At 41.6% G+C, this 18,828-nt stretch overlaps 2 protein-coding genes across 3 annotated transcripts in view; both read left to right on the top strand.

Moving 5' to 3' along the window:
- The window catches only part of LOC105216625 (paired box protein Pax-2a), a 33,304-nt gene extending 21,183 nt beyond the window's left edge, over positions 1 to 12,121 (top strand). Inside the window, exons 3-6 of one of the 2 annotated variants that reach the window (XM_011191222.3) lie at positions 6,769 to 6,909; positions 9,420 to 9,770; positions 9,837 to 10,021; positions 11,105 to 12,121. In XM_011191222.3, coding sequence (XP_011189524.3) covers positions 6,769 to 6,909; positions 9,420 to 9,770; positions 9,837 to 10,021; positions 11,105 to 11,842 — 1,415 coding nt within the window. In that variant the 3' untranslated portion in view covers positions 11,843 to 12,121. The remainder of the gene's footprint in view (positions 1 to 6,768; positions 6,910 to 9,419; positions 9,771 to 9,836; positions 10,022 to 11,104) is intronic. The other variant, XM_011191230.3, reaches the window with a different exon arrangement.
- Positions 12,122 to 13,981: 1,860 nt separating this feature from the next.
- On the top strand, positions 13,982 to 17,211 carry LOC128921418 (visual system homeobox 1-like). Its single transcript, XM_054229064.1, has 4 exons — positions 13,982 to 14,012; positions 14,509 to 14,859; positions 14,926 to 15,110; positions 16,195 to 17,211. The coding sequence occupies exons 1-4, from the start codon at positions 13,982 to 13,984 to the stop codon at positions 16,930 to 16,932; spliced, it is 1,305 nt and encodes a 434-aa protein (XP_054085039.1). The 3' UTR covers positions 16,933 to 17,211.
- Positions 17,212 to 18,828: the final 1,617 nt, after the last annotated feature.

Genomic DNA, 18,828 nt, shown 5'->3' on the forward strand with positions numbered 1-18,828 from the left:
GACTCTGGCTATCTCACACAACTGAAAGAAACTCAATAATGCCGTTAGATATCTTACTATTTCTTGATCTATGTAGATAATATAATCTGAAATGTTGTTATTGTTATAACGGTATAAATATTACCCAAATACATATATTAGCTGCCGAGCTGGCATTGCTTCGCCGAATTAAACTCCGACCGTCTTCCGACACTCCTAAGAAAAGAAAAACCTAGAGAATATTCAGTGGTTATTGAAAATAAATCAATTTTTTTCTTACGTAATCAATTACATTGATTCCAAACTGACATAGAAATATGTGCCCTCGTAGATCCAAAGTTTTATACTGAGCCTATTTTTGTTCTAAAAAATGGTTGGAAAAGAAAAAAGAAAACCATCTCTCACTATATTATAACTACAATAAGATTAAATTGTTTGACAAGATTAAAGATTATTAGTTAGAATATACTCTTAGCTTAAGCATCTTTCCGTTGAGACATAATCTACTTTGTTCGTTGGATCTATTGACTCCAGTAAACAAAAATTATTTATTTCATACTAGCAGACCCGGCCACACGTTTTTGTGGCTAAGGTATACATTAAATTAGTAAATCTTTCAATGCAGAGAAAAAATCTTACGCATAAAGACGAAAACGTTATAGCCGATAAATTTTAAAATTATTGATAGACATTATTGTAGATCTGTGTTAAGCGAAATCATCATAATTTGTAAAACTTTGATTTTTGTAATCGTATATTGATAAAGTAACAAATGACCAAATTTCATAGTTGGCTTTATCTTGGCTTTGGTGCCGATATTGATTACCTTCTTCACAGTCAGTCTTGTTCTTTTGCAAAGTTTGATGTTGATTTATGTTACGCAGCATGATATCAACTCACACTACTTTTAATTGCAATTTAAAATAGTCTGTGGGATAATTGAATACGTCATCCTGGTTTGTAGCTGTGTCAACTCTCCTTTAACGAAATTCTAAATTGTCGCATTAAGATCAAAGAGATCCTTGCTTTTTTACCACCAATATAGGTCATTCAATCAGCCATTTATGTTTATTATATTGTGGTTTCATGTCAGGAAAAACAAGATGAATAAGCTCCTCTTTCGAGGCCATGAAGTGACAGAAACCCGTTAAAAATGTTATTAATCCATCGAGGTGTCAACTGCGCCGCTACCATTTTCAACTATTTCTACAATCGCAGTATGATGTATGTATGTGATTGGCGTTGCAACCGTTTAGCCGGTTATAGCCGAATCGACGATAGTGCGCCACCTGTCTCTCTCCTTCGCAGTTCGGCGCCAGTTGGAGATCCCAAGTGTAACCAGGTCACTCTCCACCTGGTCCCTCCAACGGAGTGGAGGCCTTCCCCTTCCTCGGCTTCCTCCGGCGGGTACTGCATCGAACACTTTCAGGGCTGGAGTGTTTTCGTCCATTCGGACAACATGACCTAGCCAGCGTAGCCGCTGTCTTTTTATTCGCTGAACTATGTCAATGTCGTCGTATAACTCGTACAGCTCATCGTTCCATCGTCTGCGGTATTAGCCGTTGCCAATGTTCTGAGGACCATAAATCTTGCGCAAAATTTTCCTCTCGAAAACTCCTAGTGTCGTCTCATCTGATGTTGACATCGTCCAAGCTTCTGCACCGTAAAGCAGGACGGGAATGATAAGCGACTTGTAGAGCTTGATTTTGGTTCGTCGAGAGAGGACTTTACTGTTCAATTGCCTACTCAGTCCAAAGTAGCACCTGTTGGCAAGAGTAATTCTGCGCTGGATTTCGAGGCTGACATTGTTCGTGTTGTTGATGCTGGTTCCCAGGTATACGAAATTATCTACGACCTCGAAGTTATGACTGTCAACAGTGACGTGGGAGCCAAGACGCGAATGCGCCGACTGTTTGTTTGATGACAGGAGATATTTCGTCTTGTCCTCATTCACCTCCAGACCCATTCGCTTCGCCTCCTTATCCATGCGGGAAAAAGCAGAACAAACGGCGCGGTTGTTGCTTCCGATGATATCAATATCATCGGCGTACGCCAGGAGCTGTACACTCTTGTAGAAGATTGTACCTTCTCGGTTTAGCTCTGCAGCTCTTATAATTTTTTCCAGCATCAGGTTAAAGAAGTCGCACGATAGTGAGTCACCTTGTCTGAAACCTCGTTTGGTATCGAACGGCTCGGAGAGGTCCTTCCCAATCATGACGGAGCTTTTGGTGTTGCTCAACGTCAATTTACACAGCCGTATTAGTTTTGCGGGGATACCAAATTCAGACATCGCGGCGTAAAGGCAACTCCTTTTCGTGCTGTCGAAAGCAGCTTTAAAATCGACAAAAAGGTGGTGTGTGTCGATCCTCTTTTCTCGGGTCTTTTCCAAGATTTGGCGCATGGTGAATATCTGGTCAGTTGTCGATTTTCCAGGTCTAAAGCCACACTGATAAGGTCCAATCAGTTTGTTGACGGTGGGCTTTAGTCTTTCACACAATACGCTCGATAGAACCTTGTATGCGATATTTAGGAGGCTGATCCCACGGTAATTGGCGCAGATTGTGGGATCTCCCTTTTTATGGATTGGGCAGAGCACACTGAGATTCCAATCGTCTGGCATGCTTTCTTCCGACCATATTCTGCAAAGAAGCTGATGCATGCACCTTATCAGTTCTTCGCCGCCGTATTTGAATAGTTCTGCCGGTAATCTATCGGCCCCCGCTGCTTTGTTGTTCTTCAAGCGGGTAATTGCTATTCGAATTTCTTCATGGTCGGGTAATGGAACATCTGTTCCATCGTCATCGATTGGGGGATCGGGTTCGCCATCTCCTGGTGTTGTACTCTCACTGCCATTCAGCAGGTCGGAGAAGTGTTCCCTCCATAATCCCAGTATGCCCTGGACATCGGTTACCAGATTACCACCTTGGTCTCTACATGAGGATGCTCCGGTCTTGAAACCTTCGTTAAGTCGCTTCATTTTTTCATAAAATTTTCGAGCATTCCCTCTGTCTGCCAGCTTCTCAAGCTCTTCATACTCACGCATTTCGGCCTCTTTCTTTTTTGTCTGCAAATGCGTCTCGCTTCCCTCTTCAGCTCTCGGTATCTATCCCATCCCCCACGTGTTGTGGTCGTTTGCAATGTTGCGAGGTAGGCAGTCTGTTTTCTCTCCGCTGCGAGACGGCACTCCTCATCGTACCAGCTTGTTTTTTGTCGTTGCCGAAAACCAATTGTTTCGGCTGCAGCGGTACGCAGTGAGTTTGAGATGCCGTTCCACAGTTCCCTTATACCGAGATGCTGATGAGTGCTCTCAGAGAGCAGGAGTGCAAGTCGAGTAGAGTATTTCGTGGCTGTCTGTTGCGATTGCAGCTTTTCGACGTCGAACCTTCCTTGTGTTTGTTGACGGGCATTCTTTGCTGCACAGAGGCGGGTGCGTCTCTTCGCTGCGACCAGATAATGGTCCGAGTCTATATTTGGTCCTCGGAGCGTACGCACGTCTAAAACACAGGAGACATGTCTTCCGTCTATCACAACGTGATCGATTTGGTTTCGCGTGTTTCGATCAGGAGACAGCCAAGTAGCTTGATGTATTTTCTTATGCTGGAATCTGGTACTACAGACGACCATATTTCGGGCCCCAGCGAAGTCGATCAGCCTCAGGCCGTTAGGCGATGTTTCGTCATGGAGGCTGAATTTTCCGACTGTTGTGCCAAAGACACCTTTACCCACCCTGGCGTTAAAATCACCAAGCACGACTTTTACATCGTGGCGGGGGCAGCGCTCATAGGTGCGTTCTAGGCGCTCATAGAAAGCATCTTTGGTCACATCGTCCTTCTCTTCCGTTGGGGCGTGGGCGCAAATCAGCGATATGTTGAAGAACCTCGCTTTGATGCGGATTGTGGCTAGACGTTCATCCACCGGGGTGAATGCCAGGACTCTGCGACGGAGTCTCTCTCCCACCACAAATCCAACACCAAATTTGCGCTCCTTTATATGGCCGCTGTAGTAGATGTCACAAGGACCCACCTTCTTCCGTCCTTGTCCCGTCCATCGCACTTCTTGGATGGCGGTGATGTCAGCCTTAAGTCGTATGAGGACATCAACCAGCTGGGCAGAGGCACCTTCCCAATTAAGGGTCCGGACATTCCAGGTGCATGCCCTTATATCATTATCCTTAAAACGTTTGCAGGGGTCGTCATCAAAAGGGGGGTGTCTCATCCGAGGCTTTCGTAGATTTTTCATTGGGGGGTGTTTTTATGTGGTGGGTCCCAAACCCTACGCACAACCGCATAAGCGGGCTTCGCCTTCTCACTTTAGCTCGCCTTCAAACGGATGTCTGTTGGCTACCCAGCGGATACTTGGTCTAAAACCGGAAGTCGTGAGCTGCTTGAACCATGTGGAGAAGAATCGTTTCTGGCCACTCCCAAGTGAGTGACAATCAAAAACTTTCCTCACTTGCGTGAACTTCTACACATGATCCCATCCTCCCATTATGATATGTTGGAAAAACACTCGTATGTTATTTGTTAATTGGCGATTCTTTATGTGTCGCCACAAATTAGATGATTTTAGGAATGTGATTAGTTCGTCAGCAACAGTTGATTCAGGAATAGTCTGGCGAAAATCACCTGCCAACAGAATCATGGCTTCACCAAAAATATTTTCGTTGTCGCGTAAATCTTTTAAAGTTCTGTGTGCTGCACTGCTACTTGAATATCTGCGTTTCGTTGATTTGCAATTTAGGAGTTTAGGAGTAATTTCAAGGCCGAATTGCCGTTTGTCAGCCTATTAACAGTTGCCAAATTACCCCTATTCCCATTATAACTGGGCGTTGAAAATTAGTGAAATCGGTTCAGGAATTACCTCAACCCTCATGTACTATATATGCTGATTTTCGTTATTCTTTGCCTTTCCCTACTTGTTACATATTGGTTTTTGCTATCGACATTGCCTTAAACAATTTAACAATGATAAAAATATTTTAACAGAGCAACAATGACAACTTTCAAAATATTATAATTTTTTTTTTTGGTTTTTTTTTTTTTTAATATTTTGTTGTCAATTCAAATAAAATCATCTTCTTGTTATCTGCCCCACAATTTTTCGATATATACTTACTTTCTAATCCTTCTCTGGCTTTCCATAAATATTTCAAAACTAAAATTAGCCAGATCGGTTTGGCCCTTCTCGACTTTTTTCGAGACTAACGACACAAATTGTTTGTATGGGTGATTAGAAAATTATGGATTTAAGACTTTTACTTTTCAAGCAGTTTTTCTATTTTTTCTTTCCGTAAGAACCATCCCGGTACCTCTAAAAACATTCTAAACAAAGAATTTGCGAAATCGGTTCAGCGGTTCTCGAGTTATGCGCTTAGCAACACATTTTATATTATAGATGAGACTTCGATCCGAATTCTAATTCGCTAAGATTCCATACACGTTGTAATGATAACAATTTTTCTGAAAGAAGGCAAACTGAAAGAAAGAACAATTAACGATTCAGCGTAAAAGAATTGTTTAGTTCATCGATTATGTATTTCCCTTTTAAAATAACTCGACTCAAGATCTCGTTATCATATACTAAAACCTTTGATCGATTTAAATCTATAGGGAAGGTGTATTCTAACATTACCCTGTGCTACTGGAGATTCAAGTAGACCGTCGACAAAAGGTTCCATTCATTAAAATAACTTGCTTGTCTTCATTACATAGCCTATACCAAGATCTATATCTCTTTTCACTCCAATATAATGAACCCATCTATTCAAAAATCCACAAGTCAGCCAGTCGCAGTTAAGAATATTTTTGGACAAGGCATGCGTGATATGACTGAGAGCAATTAGAGAATAATGCTAACTCTCACAGACGTTGAGATCTAGTGATAGATCTTGAGAAAACAGACCTTCAGTATTCAATAATATAGTCTGATAATAATAGTTTAAGATATTAAAATTGCAAGTCCTCAGTGACTACTATATATCAAATTACAAATGTTTCCAAGTCCAGTCCTAGCATGAGTTGATAAAGTCATATCTAGAGCTTTCTTAAATGAATTTTAAATGCGATGACAGTACTCCTCGACTGAACTAACTATTTTTAAAGAATATTTAAGTATTTGTCGCACGAATCTTAGACATAATGTTATAAAAGTCTCGGAAGTAATTTCCGCCAAACAAATTATGGAACTTTGGATTCTGTAACATATCTTCCGTTTCCAAAATAAGCCTTCACAGCAGCTTCCAATCGCTCTAATTTCGGTATTTTGTTTAAAGTTGTGATCCACAGTATAATGGCAAGCTCATAATCCATATGCCTTAAAACTTTTTTGATGCCAAAAGCATTCTACAAAGCTGCTGGTTAATAATTTTATTAACCTGCACTCTGAGCGAGTTCCGTCATCCACGATTTCTTTTTATAAATTCTTTCAGTTGTAGTACCATTGAACTCCTATATGATAATCTTGGCTGCGTAATCGAACTCCTGAACCTTGAAGAAGCATCAGTCTTCGTCAAGGATGACTTCAGTAGGACGTCAGTAGATGAAACTCCTCGCAATATATCTCAAATATACCGCGATACTTATCTGCGTAACTTAAATTAGTATTTATCTCCGCCGAAAAGTTTTCAAACGAGCGCTTCAAACCAAATTAACCCTAATTTTAATGATTTTATCAAAACTACACATAATGTGGTTGTAAAAGCCGCACTCACTGCCTCCACCCTTAAAGCTATCGATCAGTTATCGTGTGTGATTATTCATGTTCATATCTGTTTAATTTCTTTAATTGCAGGTACATTGAGGCCACCTGGTTTAATCGGCGGATCAAAGCCGAAAGTTGCTACGCCCGCTGTCGTCTCGAAAATCGAGCAATACAAACGCGATAATCCGACAATATTTGCGTGGGAAATACGCGAACGACTGATATCGGAAGGTGAGTACACAAATACAAGTGAACACATGTACGAACAACAATTTACGCACAGACATAGAAGACAGACAGACAGTGAGACTTACAAGACACAAATCTGGTCTGTGGGTGCTCACTGAAAGCCAATGACTGAATGACTTGCCTGCCTGGCTGCCTAACTTGCGCACTTGCACGATTGACCAGCAAACGGCTTGACTGTGACGCAACCTGGTTTAGCTTGGCTTGGCTCAGCTTACGTAGCGGCCAATTGATGGTTTGGCTCATTAAGTGACGCCGTCAACCCCCCAGAAGAAGAGTTGCGACCATAATGATTGGCCAAACAAATTGCGAATGAATCGCGATTGAAGAAGCACCACCACGCCGCACACACACGAAGACTCCCGCGCAGACGAACGCGCTGTAACGCAGACGCTTTAACGGAGAGTTACGCACTCGCCGCCGTAACTACCGACCGTCCCCTACCAGTGATGCGCCGGTGGTCGGTCATGGCTTCTGATGTATTTATGGTCTGCGCTAGCATTGTGACCAAATAAATGCCTTCCTTCGCTTCAACTCACTTCGGGAGCCGCACACAAAATGTAATGTATTGTTGCACTCGCCAGATTTATCGATAGTCTAATTTATTAGCATCCGGACGCCGTAGCGCCGTAATCAGGCGCGTAGCATTATACGGCGCGGAAGCACGAAGACACGCGTTCGCATGTGGAAAGATTGATATGTAAATGCGGTTGAACGGCGTTCAGTGATCCGTTGGATTTTCGGTATTACCTCTTTCGGCGCAGCTGTCACACTGCAGTCGCTTGGTCAACGTGCCACAACAACAACTCAGCAGACACTGCACTTGAAGTTGGTGGTGAAGATCATCTCAAATGCCTCCTCTCTCCATTCATTCATGTTAGCTTCGCATTGTTTGTGCGCTTCGGTTAGTTCTGCTGCGCATGCGTATGCGCTCGCGTCTTCTTACTTGACATTTAGTCAGTCACCGCATTCAAATTGGTTTTGATATCGATCGTTCACATCAAATTGCTGTCTCGTCGTGGACTCTACGCGCCGATCACACTAAAATACTTCGTAGTTGCTCCGCACAGCTTCCAGTTATCCCATTTCTACTTCCATTCTTCTGCTTCTTCTCATTGTTTGTAATTAAACAGGCAATTGGACACTGTAGATATGGTAGAACACATGCAAAACGTCAATTGCAATTAAACTTAACAACAACAGCTAGCACTATTGATGCTTCCTGTAAATAAATTTAATTTTTTCTGGCACTGAGAAGATTTCAAGGCTCCAAAGTACCTTTTTCCGGTAAGATTACTCTCCTCCTTTTTTGCCGAAATTTGCAGAAAATCCAACTTGTTCGTAAAGAGTTGGAAGAAATATGAAGCTGAGACCTGTTATGCTTGGTCTGAAGAAGGGAACGTCTCAACGGCAATACAATCTACTGCATTATTGAAGGATCGGAGTTCTGCCTTCGATATTTTTAACTGATTTTGGATAATTTAGATTTGAGAAAATGTTTTTTCCGAGCAACATCGGCGCTAATTGAAGATACCAAGTGCTGCCAGGTCCTTCTCCACCTGGTCTTTCCAACCTACGGGTACTGCATCGAGCACTTTCACAGCTGTTGCCATTCGGACAACGTGATCTAGCCAGCGTTGGGGCTGTTTCTTGATTCGCTGCACTAAGTATGTCATTGTCGCCGTAAAACTTCAGTAAAATCTTTCTCTCGAAAACTCCTAGTGTCGTCTCTTCGGATGTTGACATCGTCCATGCTTCTGCACCATAAAGGTAAATGGCTTGTAGAGTTTGATTTTGGTTCGTCGAGAGATGACTTTACTTTTCAATTCCCTACTCAGTACAAATTAACACCTGTTGGCAAGAGTGATTCTTCGATGGATTTCAATGCTAACAATGTTGATGTTGTCGATGCTGGTTCCAAGGTAGACGAAATTATCTACAACTTCAAATTAATGTCTGTCAACAGTGATGTTGGAGTCAAGTCGCGAATGCGCTGACTGTTTGTTTGATGACAGGAGATATTTCGTCTTGTCCTTGTTTTAAAGTTGGGAAATACACCAAAAAATGGTTCAAAATCAATCACATCTTATGTTGGATCGGAGAAAATATTTTTTAAAGCAACAGCGGAAATTGTATCTAAATCTACCATTAGATTTAACTAAAAATACCCGAGGAAAATGGTTCAAAATTTATTACCCATTATTCAATGGTATCTCCCGGTTAAGAACCGCCTAGTCTGGGTTTTATAACAATGTACATGGGAACGGAATCCCAAGATTATCATTTTTCTGGCTAATTTTATGAGAGTCAAATAAAGTAATTCGAAAGGAATTAAAAACTAGACGAAACTAGTCGGTTGCCAGAGAGTCGAAATACCTTTTTAAGAATCATCGCTTAAGGTTATTGCAACGACAGTTAAGAATTCTCTTTGAAACTAAAATTTAGATAATGATTAATGTCTCTATATACAAATTCCCAAATATAATTCCTTCCAGGTGTTTGCACGAATGCTACAGCGCCCTCCGTATCCTCCATCAATCGCATATTACGAAATCGCGCTGCAGAACGTGCTGCAGCGGAATTTGCGCGCGCTACCAGTTACGTTTACATGCATCCCACGCATCCTGGCTTCCCAACTTGGCCGTCGAGCTTACCACCACCACCACCTCACCTCTGGGCGCCTGGCGCAGCAACAGCGGGCGCTGCTGGTGTTGGTGGAGGTTTTCCACATAGCTTGCCATCTGGTAGTCTAACGCCGACAAATTCCAGCATTTCCATACCAGCAATATCACCCGGTTCGGGTAGTCACGAGACACTGGGTTCACCGGATGCGAGTCGTATGATCGGTATGTCTAGATTTGGTTTGACGCTAATCTTTCTAACGCATACTAAAATTGATATATTATTTGCAGACATTGAAGGCGAGGACTCTGATACGGATGACAGCGATCAACCCAAATTTCGTCGCAATCGCACCACATTCAGCTCCGAACAGTTGGATGAGCTGGAAAAGGAGTTCGAGAAGTCACATTACCCTTGTGTGAGCACAAGAGAGAAATTAGCAGCGCGCACTGCGCTAAGTGAAGCGAGAGTTCAGGTGGGTGCTATATCAAGCTAATTTAAAAATAATGGAGCTATTTTTATAAAAAAAACCTCAGTAATATAGAATTTTATGATAGTTCCTTAATGAACAAGTGGATACATTAGAGTCTAACTAATCTTGGTATATATAGTAGAAATTAATTAAGAATTGAAATTTGAGATTGAGAATATTCCAAAAAGACTAGGAGAGAAGGCTACTGTTAGGATGTCTCCATCAGACTTACATATGTATATTCTCTTCGAAATACCTTCAGAAGCCTCCAATTGCTTGGTATTTACCCTATAGGTGTGCATTTGAAAGACCAAGAGTTAAATTAGCTGCTATCCCCGAGAGAGTGAAAACTAGTATTTAATTTTTCTTCGCATGGTTCCAACTCAGATAGAATGTATTATGTGATAGGATCCTTTGACTATTGTTTGAATGTCGTTTATATTTCTTCTTGATCTCCAGTTTTATAATGTCTACAGATCTTAGATCGATAGGCCGATTCATCGTTTCACAGTCAGTTCACCTAGTCAGGAGAGATTTAGTATTACTCTTCACCGATCTTAACAATAACCCACATTGTTAAAGTAGGAAGGTTAGTACTTTTACATGTCCTTTCTTTTAGCCCTATGTGGGCTCTACTTCAGTAGTAAGAAATATTTTCTGGGATCTCATATTCATATTGCTTTACCGACCTTCTCTAAAATCTAAATGCGGAACCGACGAGGAGAGCTCAGAAACTGAATCGCCGATTTTATCCAGAATATTTGAAGTCTATACAATTTTTTGGCAGCTTTAGGAACATTATGTTTATAAGGATAGAACTCATTATAAAAGCTTCATCAGAAAGTGCTTTCATTAATTATTTCCTTCCCCAGCTCTCGGTAACAAAGTCTAAGACCGCTTTCCCACAACGTATCTTAGTATTACGGTCTATATATATATATAAACATAAAATCTAAGTATATCTTCCATCTTAGTTTCCTCGAAAGTCCTCTTCCTACTCGAAACACCTCACGCAACCGTGTTTAATTACTCCTAGAACCATTTTACCAACTAACAAATTGTATTTTTCGTATTGATCAACATTAGGTTTGGTTTTCCAACAGACGAGCGAAATGGCGCCGACATCAGCGGGTCAGTCAGCTGAAACAGCGGGGGAGTACCGACTCACCACACCAGACACACGGCCCGATGCAACGCCACCATTCACCAGTCAACACACAACGGCCGCATCATTTGTTGGATGTGGAGAATTACAACAACAACAACAAGGCGAACAGTTATTACGGCTTGCCAACGGGTGTAACAAATCATACGCTGGACTATACACACAAACTGGTGAACGCTTTCATCCCTACAGGAAATCAGGACGGACAGCAATCTCATATGAACACCATGAATATGCAGCAGCAACACCAACAACAACACGAAGCGATGCACTTCAACAGCGACCCAACGAAATCAAAAGCTTCACTTCCGCAGCCGCCACCACCACCGGCGTTGGTCTTTCCATCGCACACAGCATCAGTTCCATTATTAATGGGCGGTGAGCATAGCGCCTTCCGCTCAATGGTGGTGAATCCTGTGTTGTCCGAGGCAATGCTTGCGCTCAATTTCACGCGACAGGTTGTCTCCGCTGCTCAACAGTCGAAGCTGCTGGCGGGCGGTGGCGAAGACGCTGCGGCTGACTCACCACTTTCTCACTCCGGCACACCCTCGCCGACGAACACAATGCATTCCAAACTATCAGAAGAGGAGATAAATGTAGTGCAGGATGTGGAGAATGGTGGGCGGTGCAATGAGGATGCGACGAATGATGAGGAATGAGCAGATCTGAGTATGAGAGTTGACCCAAGTACAGTACGCAGGATTCCCAAGTCTGATTAATGCAATTCTAAGGGATTGAAGTTGTATGTAATATATATAGCAAAGCGAAGTGATTAGTCTTTAACGGTATATTTTAAGAGAGATAGATGTATCAACTTATATAGCAAGCTGTGAAAACAGCGCTCTCGTTATGTATTATATAATAATTTTATGCTCTCAAATTTATGATATTTAAGTAACTTAGTGCAATTAACTGTAAATTAAAATGAAAGTAACCAAACTCTGCAATATAATTAAAAACTAAAATTGAGAATCAAATTTATGTAATGTTTTATTTATGAAATGGACGGAAAATGTCATAAATAACGGTATGTATATAAAATTCCAAGAAATAGGTATTTAGAAACACGTGACTCAACAAATGGAACTCTGGACTGAGTAGGCACCGGAAAAGTAAAGTCCTATCTCGACGAACAAAAACCGAACTCTGTCCTTCATCATTCGGAGACAATGACAACTACAGATGAGTCCGCGTTGCCTCGGTAACCTTATATTGCTGGCCTCTCACCAAGAATAGACAAGCCTATAATGTTCTATAGGACACTTGTGTGTTGTCTTGAAGCTAGCTAAAAAGCTAGTAAGCGTTCAACAAGCGAGCGTAAGTAAGGGTGGCACACTTCGGACGATACTAACCTTGGCACTTAACGCGTAACTGCATATCACACCCGTTGACGTAGCTGGAAGGTGCTTGACCGCGAAAGCTGCTATCAGACTTAGGGAATCCGGCTTTGTAGAAGAGTGCGTGCCTGGAACGTTTGGGTGCGAAGGAGTCGCTGGAGTAGAGGCGCGGTAAAATTTGGGAGAGTTTACTGTCGGTAACTGCGCATCAACCTTAGTTAGTGGATATGTTGCCTCAAAGCGCACTAACCTTTAAGGAATTAACGATCCACTCTGATAGTAGAGAGGCGATACTAGCCTTGAGTTCGCTGATTATGCGCTCAGGGTTGGTTAAGAAATGCTTATCCTCACTATCAGTGGCATCGTTATACTTTTCGTTTAGATGGTCTATTGCTGGCCTCAGCGGATCCTCGGGTAATTGTAATGCCGATGAGCTTGCAAGACATTTAGTCAGTCACCGCATTCAAATTGGTTTTGATATCGATCGTTCACATCAAATTGCTGTCTCGTCGTGGACTCTACGCGCCGATCACACTAAAATACTTCGTAGTTGCTCCGCACAGCTTCCAGTTATCCCATTTCTACTTCCATTCTTCTGCTTCTTCTCATTGTTTGTAATTAAACAGGCAATTGGACACTGTAGATATGGTAGAACACATGCAAAACGTCAATTGCAATTAAACTTAACAACAACAGCTAGCACTATTGATGCTTCCTGTAAATAAATTTAATTTTTTCTGGCACTGAGAAGATTTCAAGGCTCCAAAGTACCTTTTTCCGGTAAGATTACTCTCCTCCTTTTTTGCCGAAATTTGCAGAAAATCCAACTTGTTCGTAAAGAGTTGGAAGAAATATGAAGCTGAGACCTGTTATGCTTGGTCTGAAGAAGGGAACGTCTCAACGGCAATACAATCTACTGCATTATTGAAGGATCGGAGTTCTGCCTTCGATATTTTTAACTGATTTTGGATAATTTAGATTTGAGAAAATGTTTTTTCCGAGCAACATCGGCGCTAATTGAAGATACCAAGTGCTGCCAGGTCCTTCTCCACCTGGTCTTTCCAACCTACGGGTACTGCATCGAGCACTTTCACAGCTGTTGCCATTCGGACAACGTGATCTAGCCAGCGTTGGGGCTGTTTCTTGATTCGCTGCACTAAGTATGTCATTGTCGCCGTAAAACTTCAGTAAAATCTTTCTCTCGAAAACTCCTAGTGTCGTCTCTTCGGATGTTGACATCGTCCATGCTTCTGCACCATAAAGGTAAATGGCTTGTAGAGTTTGATTTTGGTTCGTCGAGAGATGACTTTACTTTTCAATTCCCTACTCAGTACAAATTAACACCTGTTGGCAAGAGTGATTCTTCGATGGATTTCAATGCTAACAATGTTGATGTTGTCGATGCTGGTTCCAAGGTAGACGAAATTATCTACAACTTCAAATTAATGTCTGTCAACAGTGATGTTGGAGTCAAGTCGCGAATGCGCTGACTGTTTGTTTGATGACAGGAGATATTTCGTCTTGTCCTTGTTTTAAAGTTGGGAAATACACCAAAAAATGGTTCAAAATCAATCACATCTTATGTTGGATCGGAGAAAATATTTTTTAAAGCAACAGCGGAAATTGTATCTAAATCTACCATTAGATTTAACTAAAAATACCCGAGGAAAATGGTTCAAAATTTATTACCCATTATTCAATGGTATCTCCCGGTTAAGAACCGCCTAGTCTGGGTTTTATAACAATGTACATGGGAACGGAATCCCAAGATTATCATTTTTCTGGCTAATTTTATGAGAGTCAAATAAAGTAATTCGAAAGGAATTAAAAACTAGACGAAACTAGTCGGTTGCCAGAGAGTCGAAATACCTTTTTAAGAATCATCGCTTAAGGTTATTGCAACGACAGTTAAGAATTCTCTTTGAAACTAAAATTTAGATAATGATTAATGTCTCTATATACAAATTCCCAAATATAATTCCTTCCAGGTGTTTGCACGAATGCTACAGCGCCCTCCGTATCCTCCATCAATCGCATATTACGAAATCGCGCTGCAGAACGTGCTGCAGCGGAATTTGCGCGCGCTACCAGTTACGTTTACATGCATCCCACGCATCCTGGCTTCCCAACTTGGCCGTCGAGCTTACCACCACCACCACCTCACCTCTGGGCGCCTGGCGCAGCAACAGCGGGCGCTGCTGGTGTTGGTGGAGGTTTTCCACATAGCTTGCCATCTGGTAGTCTAACGCCGACAAATTCCAGCATTTCCATACCAGCAATATCACCCGGTTCGGGTAGTCACGAGACACTGGGTTCACCGGATGCGAGTCGTATGATCGGTATGTCTAGATTTGGTTTGACGCTAATCTTTCTAACGCATACTAAAATTGATATATTATTTGCAGACATTGAAGGCGAGGACTCTGATACGGATGACAGCGATCAACCCAAATTTCGTCGCAATCGCACCACATTCAGCTCCGAACAGTTGGATGAGCTGGAAAAGGAGTTCGAGAAGTCACATTACCCTTGTGTGAGCACAAGAGAGAAATTAGCAGCGCGCACTGCGCTAAGTGAAGCGAGAGTTCAGGTGGGTGCTATATCAAGCTAATTTAAAAATAATGGAGCTATTTTTATAAAAAAAACCTCAGTAATATAGAATTTTATGATAGTTCCTTAATGAACAAGTGGATACATTAGAGTCTAACTAATCTTGGTATATATAGTAGAAATTAATTAAGAATTGAAATTTGAGATTGAGAATATTCCAAAAAGACTAGGAGAGAAGGCTACTGTTAGGATGTCTCCATCAGACTTACATATGTATATTCTCTTCGAAATACCTTCAGAAGCCTCCAATTGCTTGGTATTTACCCTATAGGTGTGCATTTGAAAGACCAAGAGTTAAATTAGCTGCTATCCCCGAGAGAGTGAAAACTAGTATTTAATTTTTCTTCGCATGGTTCCAACTCAGATAGAATGTATTATGTGATAGGATCCTTTGACTATTGTTTGAATGTCGTTTATATTTCTTCTTGATCTCCAGTTTTATAATGTCTACAGATCTTAGATCGATAGGCCGATTCATCGTTTCACAGTCAGTTCACCTAGTCAGGAGAGATTTAGTATTACTCTTCACCGATCTTAACAATAACCCACATTGTTAAAGTAGGAAGGTTAGTACTTTTACATGTCCTTTCTTTTAGCCCTATGTGGGCTCTACTTCAGTAGTAAGAAATATTTTCTGGGATCTCATATTCATATTGCTTTACCGACCTTCTCTAAAATCTAAATGCGGAACCGACGAGGAGAGCTCAGAAACTGAATCGCCGATTTTATCCAGAATATTTGAAGTCTATACAATTTTTTGGCAGCTTTAGGAACATTATGTTTATAAGGATAGAACTCATTATAAAAGCTTCGCTCAGAAAGTGCTTTCATTAATTATTTCCTTCCCCAGCTCTCGGTAACAAAGTCTAAGACCGCTTTCCCACAACGTATCTTAGTATTACGGTCTATATATATATATAAACATAAAATCTAAGTATATCTTCCATCTTAGTTTCCTCGAAAGTCCTCTTCCTACTCGAAACACCTCACGCAACCGTGTTTAATTACTCCTAGAACCATTTTACCAACTAACAAATTGTATTTTTCGTATTGATCAACATTAGGTTTGGTTTTCCAACAGACGAGCGAAATGGCGCCGACATCAGCGGGTCAGTCAGCTGAAACAGCGGGGGAGTACCGACTCACCACACCAGACACACGGCCCGATGCAACGCCACCATTCACCAGTCAACACACAACGGCCGCATCATTTGTTGGATGTGGAGAATTACAACAACAACAACAAGGCGAACAGTTATTACGGCTTGCCAACGGGTGTAACAAATCATACGCTGGACTATACACACAAACTGGTGAACGCTTTCATCCCTACAGGAAATCAGGACGGACAGCAATCTCATATGAACACCATGAATATGCAGCAGCAACACCAACAACAACACGAAGCGATGCACTTCAACAGCGACCCAACGAAATCAAAAGCTTCACTTCCGCAGCCGCCACCACCACCGGCGTTGGTCTTTCCATCGCACACAGCATCAGTTCCATTATTAATGGGCGGTGAGCATAGCGCCTTCCGCTCAATGGTGGTGAATCCTGTGTTGTCCGAGGCAATGCTTGCGCTCAATTTCACGCGACAGGTTGTCTCCGCTGCTCAACAGTCGAAGCTGCTGGCGGGCGGTGGCGAAGACGCTGCGGCTGACTCACCACTTTCTCACTCCGGCACACCCTCGCCGACGAACACAATGCATTCCAAACTATCAGAAGAGGAGATAAATGTAGTGCAGGATGTGGAGAATGGTGGGCGGTGCAATGAGGATGCGACGAATGATGAGGAATGAGCAGATCTGAGTATGAGAGTTGACCCAAGTACAGTACGCAGGATTCCCAAGTCTGATTAATGCAATTCTAAGGGATTGAAGTTGTATGTAATATATATAGCAAAGCGAAGTGATTAGTCTTTAACGGTATATTTTAAGAGAGATAGATGTATCAACTTATATAGCAAGCTGTGAAAACAGCGCTCTCGTTATGTATTATATAATAATTTTATGCTCTCAAATTTATGATATTTAAGTAACTTAGTGCAATTAACTGTAAATTAAAATGAAAGTAACCAAACTCTGCAATATAATTAAAAACTAAAATTGAGAATCAAATTTATGTAATGTTTTATTTATGAAATGGACGGAAAATGTCATAAATAACGGTATGTATATAAAATTCCAAGAAATAGGTATTTAGAAACACGTGACTCAACAAATGGAACTCTGGACTGAGTAGGCACCGGAAAAGTAAAGTCCTATCTCGACGAACAAAAACCGAACTCTGTCCTTCATCATTCGGAGACAATGACAACTACAGATGAGTCCGCGTTGCCTCGGTAACCTTATATTGCTGGCCTCTCACCAAGAATAGACAAGCCTATAATGTTCTATAGGACACTTGTGTGTTGTCTTGAAGCTAGCTAAAAAGCTAGTAAGCGTTCAACAAGCGAGCGTAAGTAAGGGTGGCACACTTCGGACGATACTAACCTTGGCACTTAACGCGTAACTGCATATCACACCCGTTGACGTAGCTGGAAGGTGCTTGACCGCGAAAGCTGCTATCAGACTTAGGGAATCCGGCTTTGTAGAAGAGTGCGTGCCTGGAACGTTTGGGTGCGAAGGAGTCGCTGGAGTAGAGGCGCGGTAAAATTTGGGAGAGTTTACTGTCGGTAACTGCGCATCAACCTTAGTTAGTGGATATGTTGCCTCAAAGCGCACTAACCTTTAAGGAATTAACGATCCACTCTGATAGTAGAGAGGCGATACTAGCCTTGAGTTCGCTGATTATGCGCTCAGGGTTGGTTAAGAAATGCTTATCCTCACTATCAGTGGCATCGTTATACTTTTCGTTTAGATGGTCTATTGCTGGCCTCAGCGGATCCTCGGGTAATTGTAATGCCGATGAGCTTGCAAGGTCAGGAGCGTCAGTCTCACTGTACGAACACCGTTGTCCTATTGCGGTTTACTACTGGGCAGATGGTTTACTACTTGCGCAGTCGCCAGATCTACCGATCTTTTCGCCTTCAGTAAAGTTTACCTCTCCTTAGCCGTTGGGGTTCTTACTTGCCATTGTTCCATCGGCATCCACGCAAAAAAAACGCATGAGGGAAGACGAGGTGGAATCATCTAATCAATTTCTTCTGGAATGTCACTCCGTTGAATCCTTTCGAACATGTCTTTAAAGTTATAGAGAATAAGGAGATGAGTTCATCTGGATATCCTGTGGCTAGGTGTTCATCTTTCATTATGTTTTAGACATCATATATATATTTAATTGAGCCACTAAATAATCTCATAAAGCCAAATATTAATTATTTTATTTCAAATAATTGTGAGGAATGCTGTCTTTGTTCACAGCGCTTTCCTGGATAAAAATAGAGAGAGAGGTAGAGCATCTTACTGCTCTTCAAAAAAGACGATAAGTCTTAAAGATTGAACAGATAATGGTTAAGGTGAGTAAAAGATCTGGTAATTCAAATCTAAACGTAAAACGAATATATCAAAACCATAGAATAAAGAGATTCGAGATTCGACAAAAATTACGTCGGATAAGGAGTTCTTCTAAGGTTATTTAATTTATATTCAAAACCTTTTTAGGTTCTTTACTAATTCTGAAAAAAAGATAATGTATGTTCATCTCCTAACAACTGTCACTAACTTCATCAATTAAATAAGCTGCTCTAACAACTT

This window comes from Zeugodacus cucurbitae, chromosome 4 (genome assembly GCF_028554725.1).
Source record: "Zeugodacus cucurbitae isolate PBARC_wt_2022May chromosome 4, idZeuCucr1.2, whole genome shotgun sequence".
Classification (NCBI taxonomy): Eukaryota; Metazoa; Arthropoda; class Insecta; order Diptera; family Tephritidae; genus Zeugodacus; species Zeugodacus cucurbitae.

Coding starts and splice junctions, on each gene's coding strand:
- LOC128921418 (XM_054229064.1), top strand. CDS start 13,982: ATGTTGGAGTCAAGTCGCGAATGCGCTGACT. Junction 14,013..14,508: donor AAGTCGCGAATGCGCTGACT/GTTTGTTTGATG, acceptor AATTCCTTCCAG/GTGTTTGCACGAATGCTACA. Junction 14,860..14,925: donor GGATGCGAGTCGTATGATCG/GTATGTCTAGAT, acceptor TATTATTTGCAG/ACATTGAAGGCGAGGACTCT.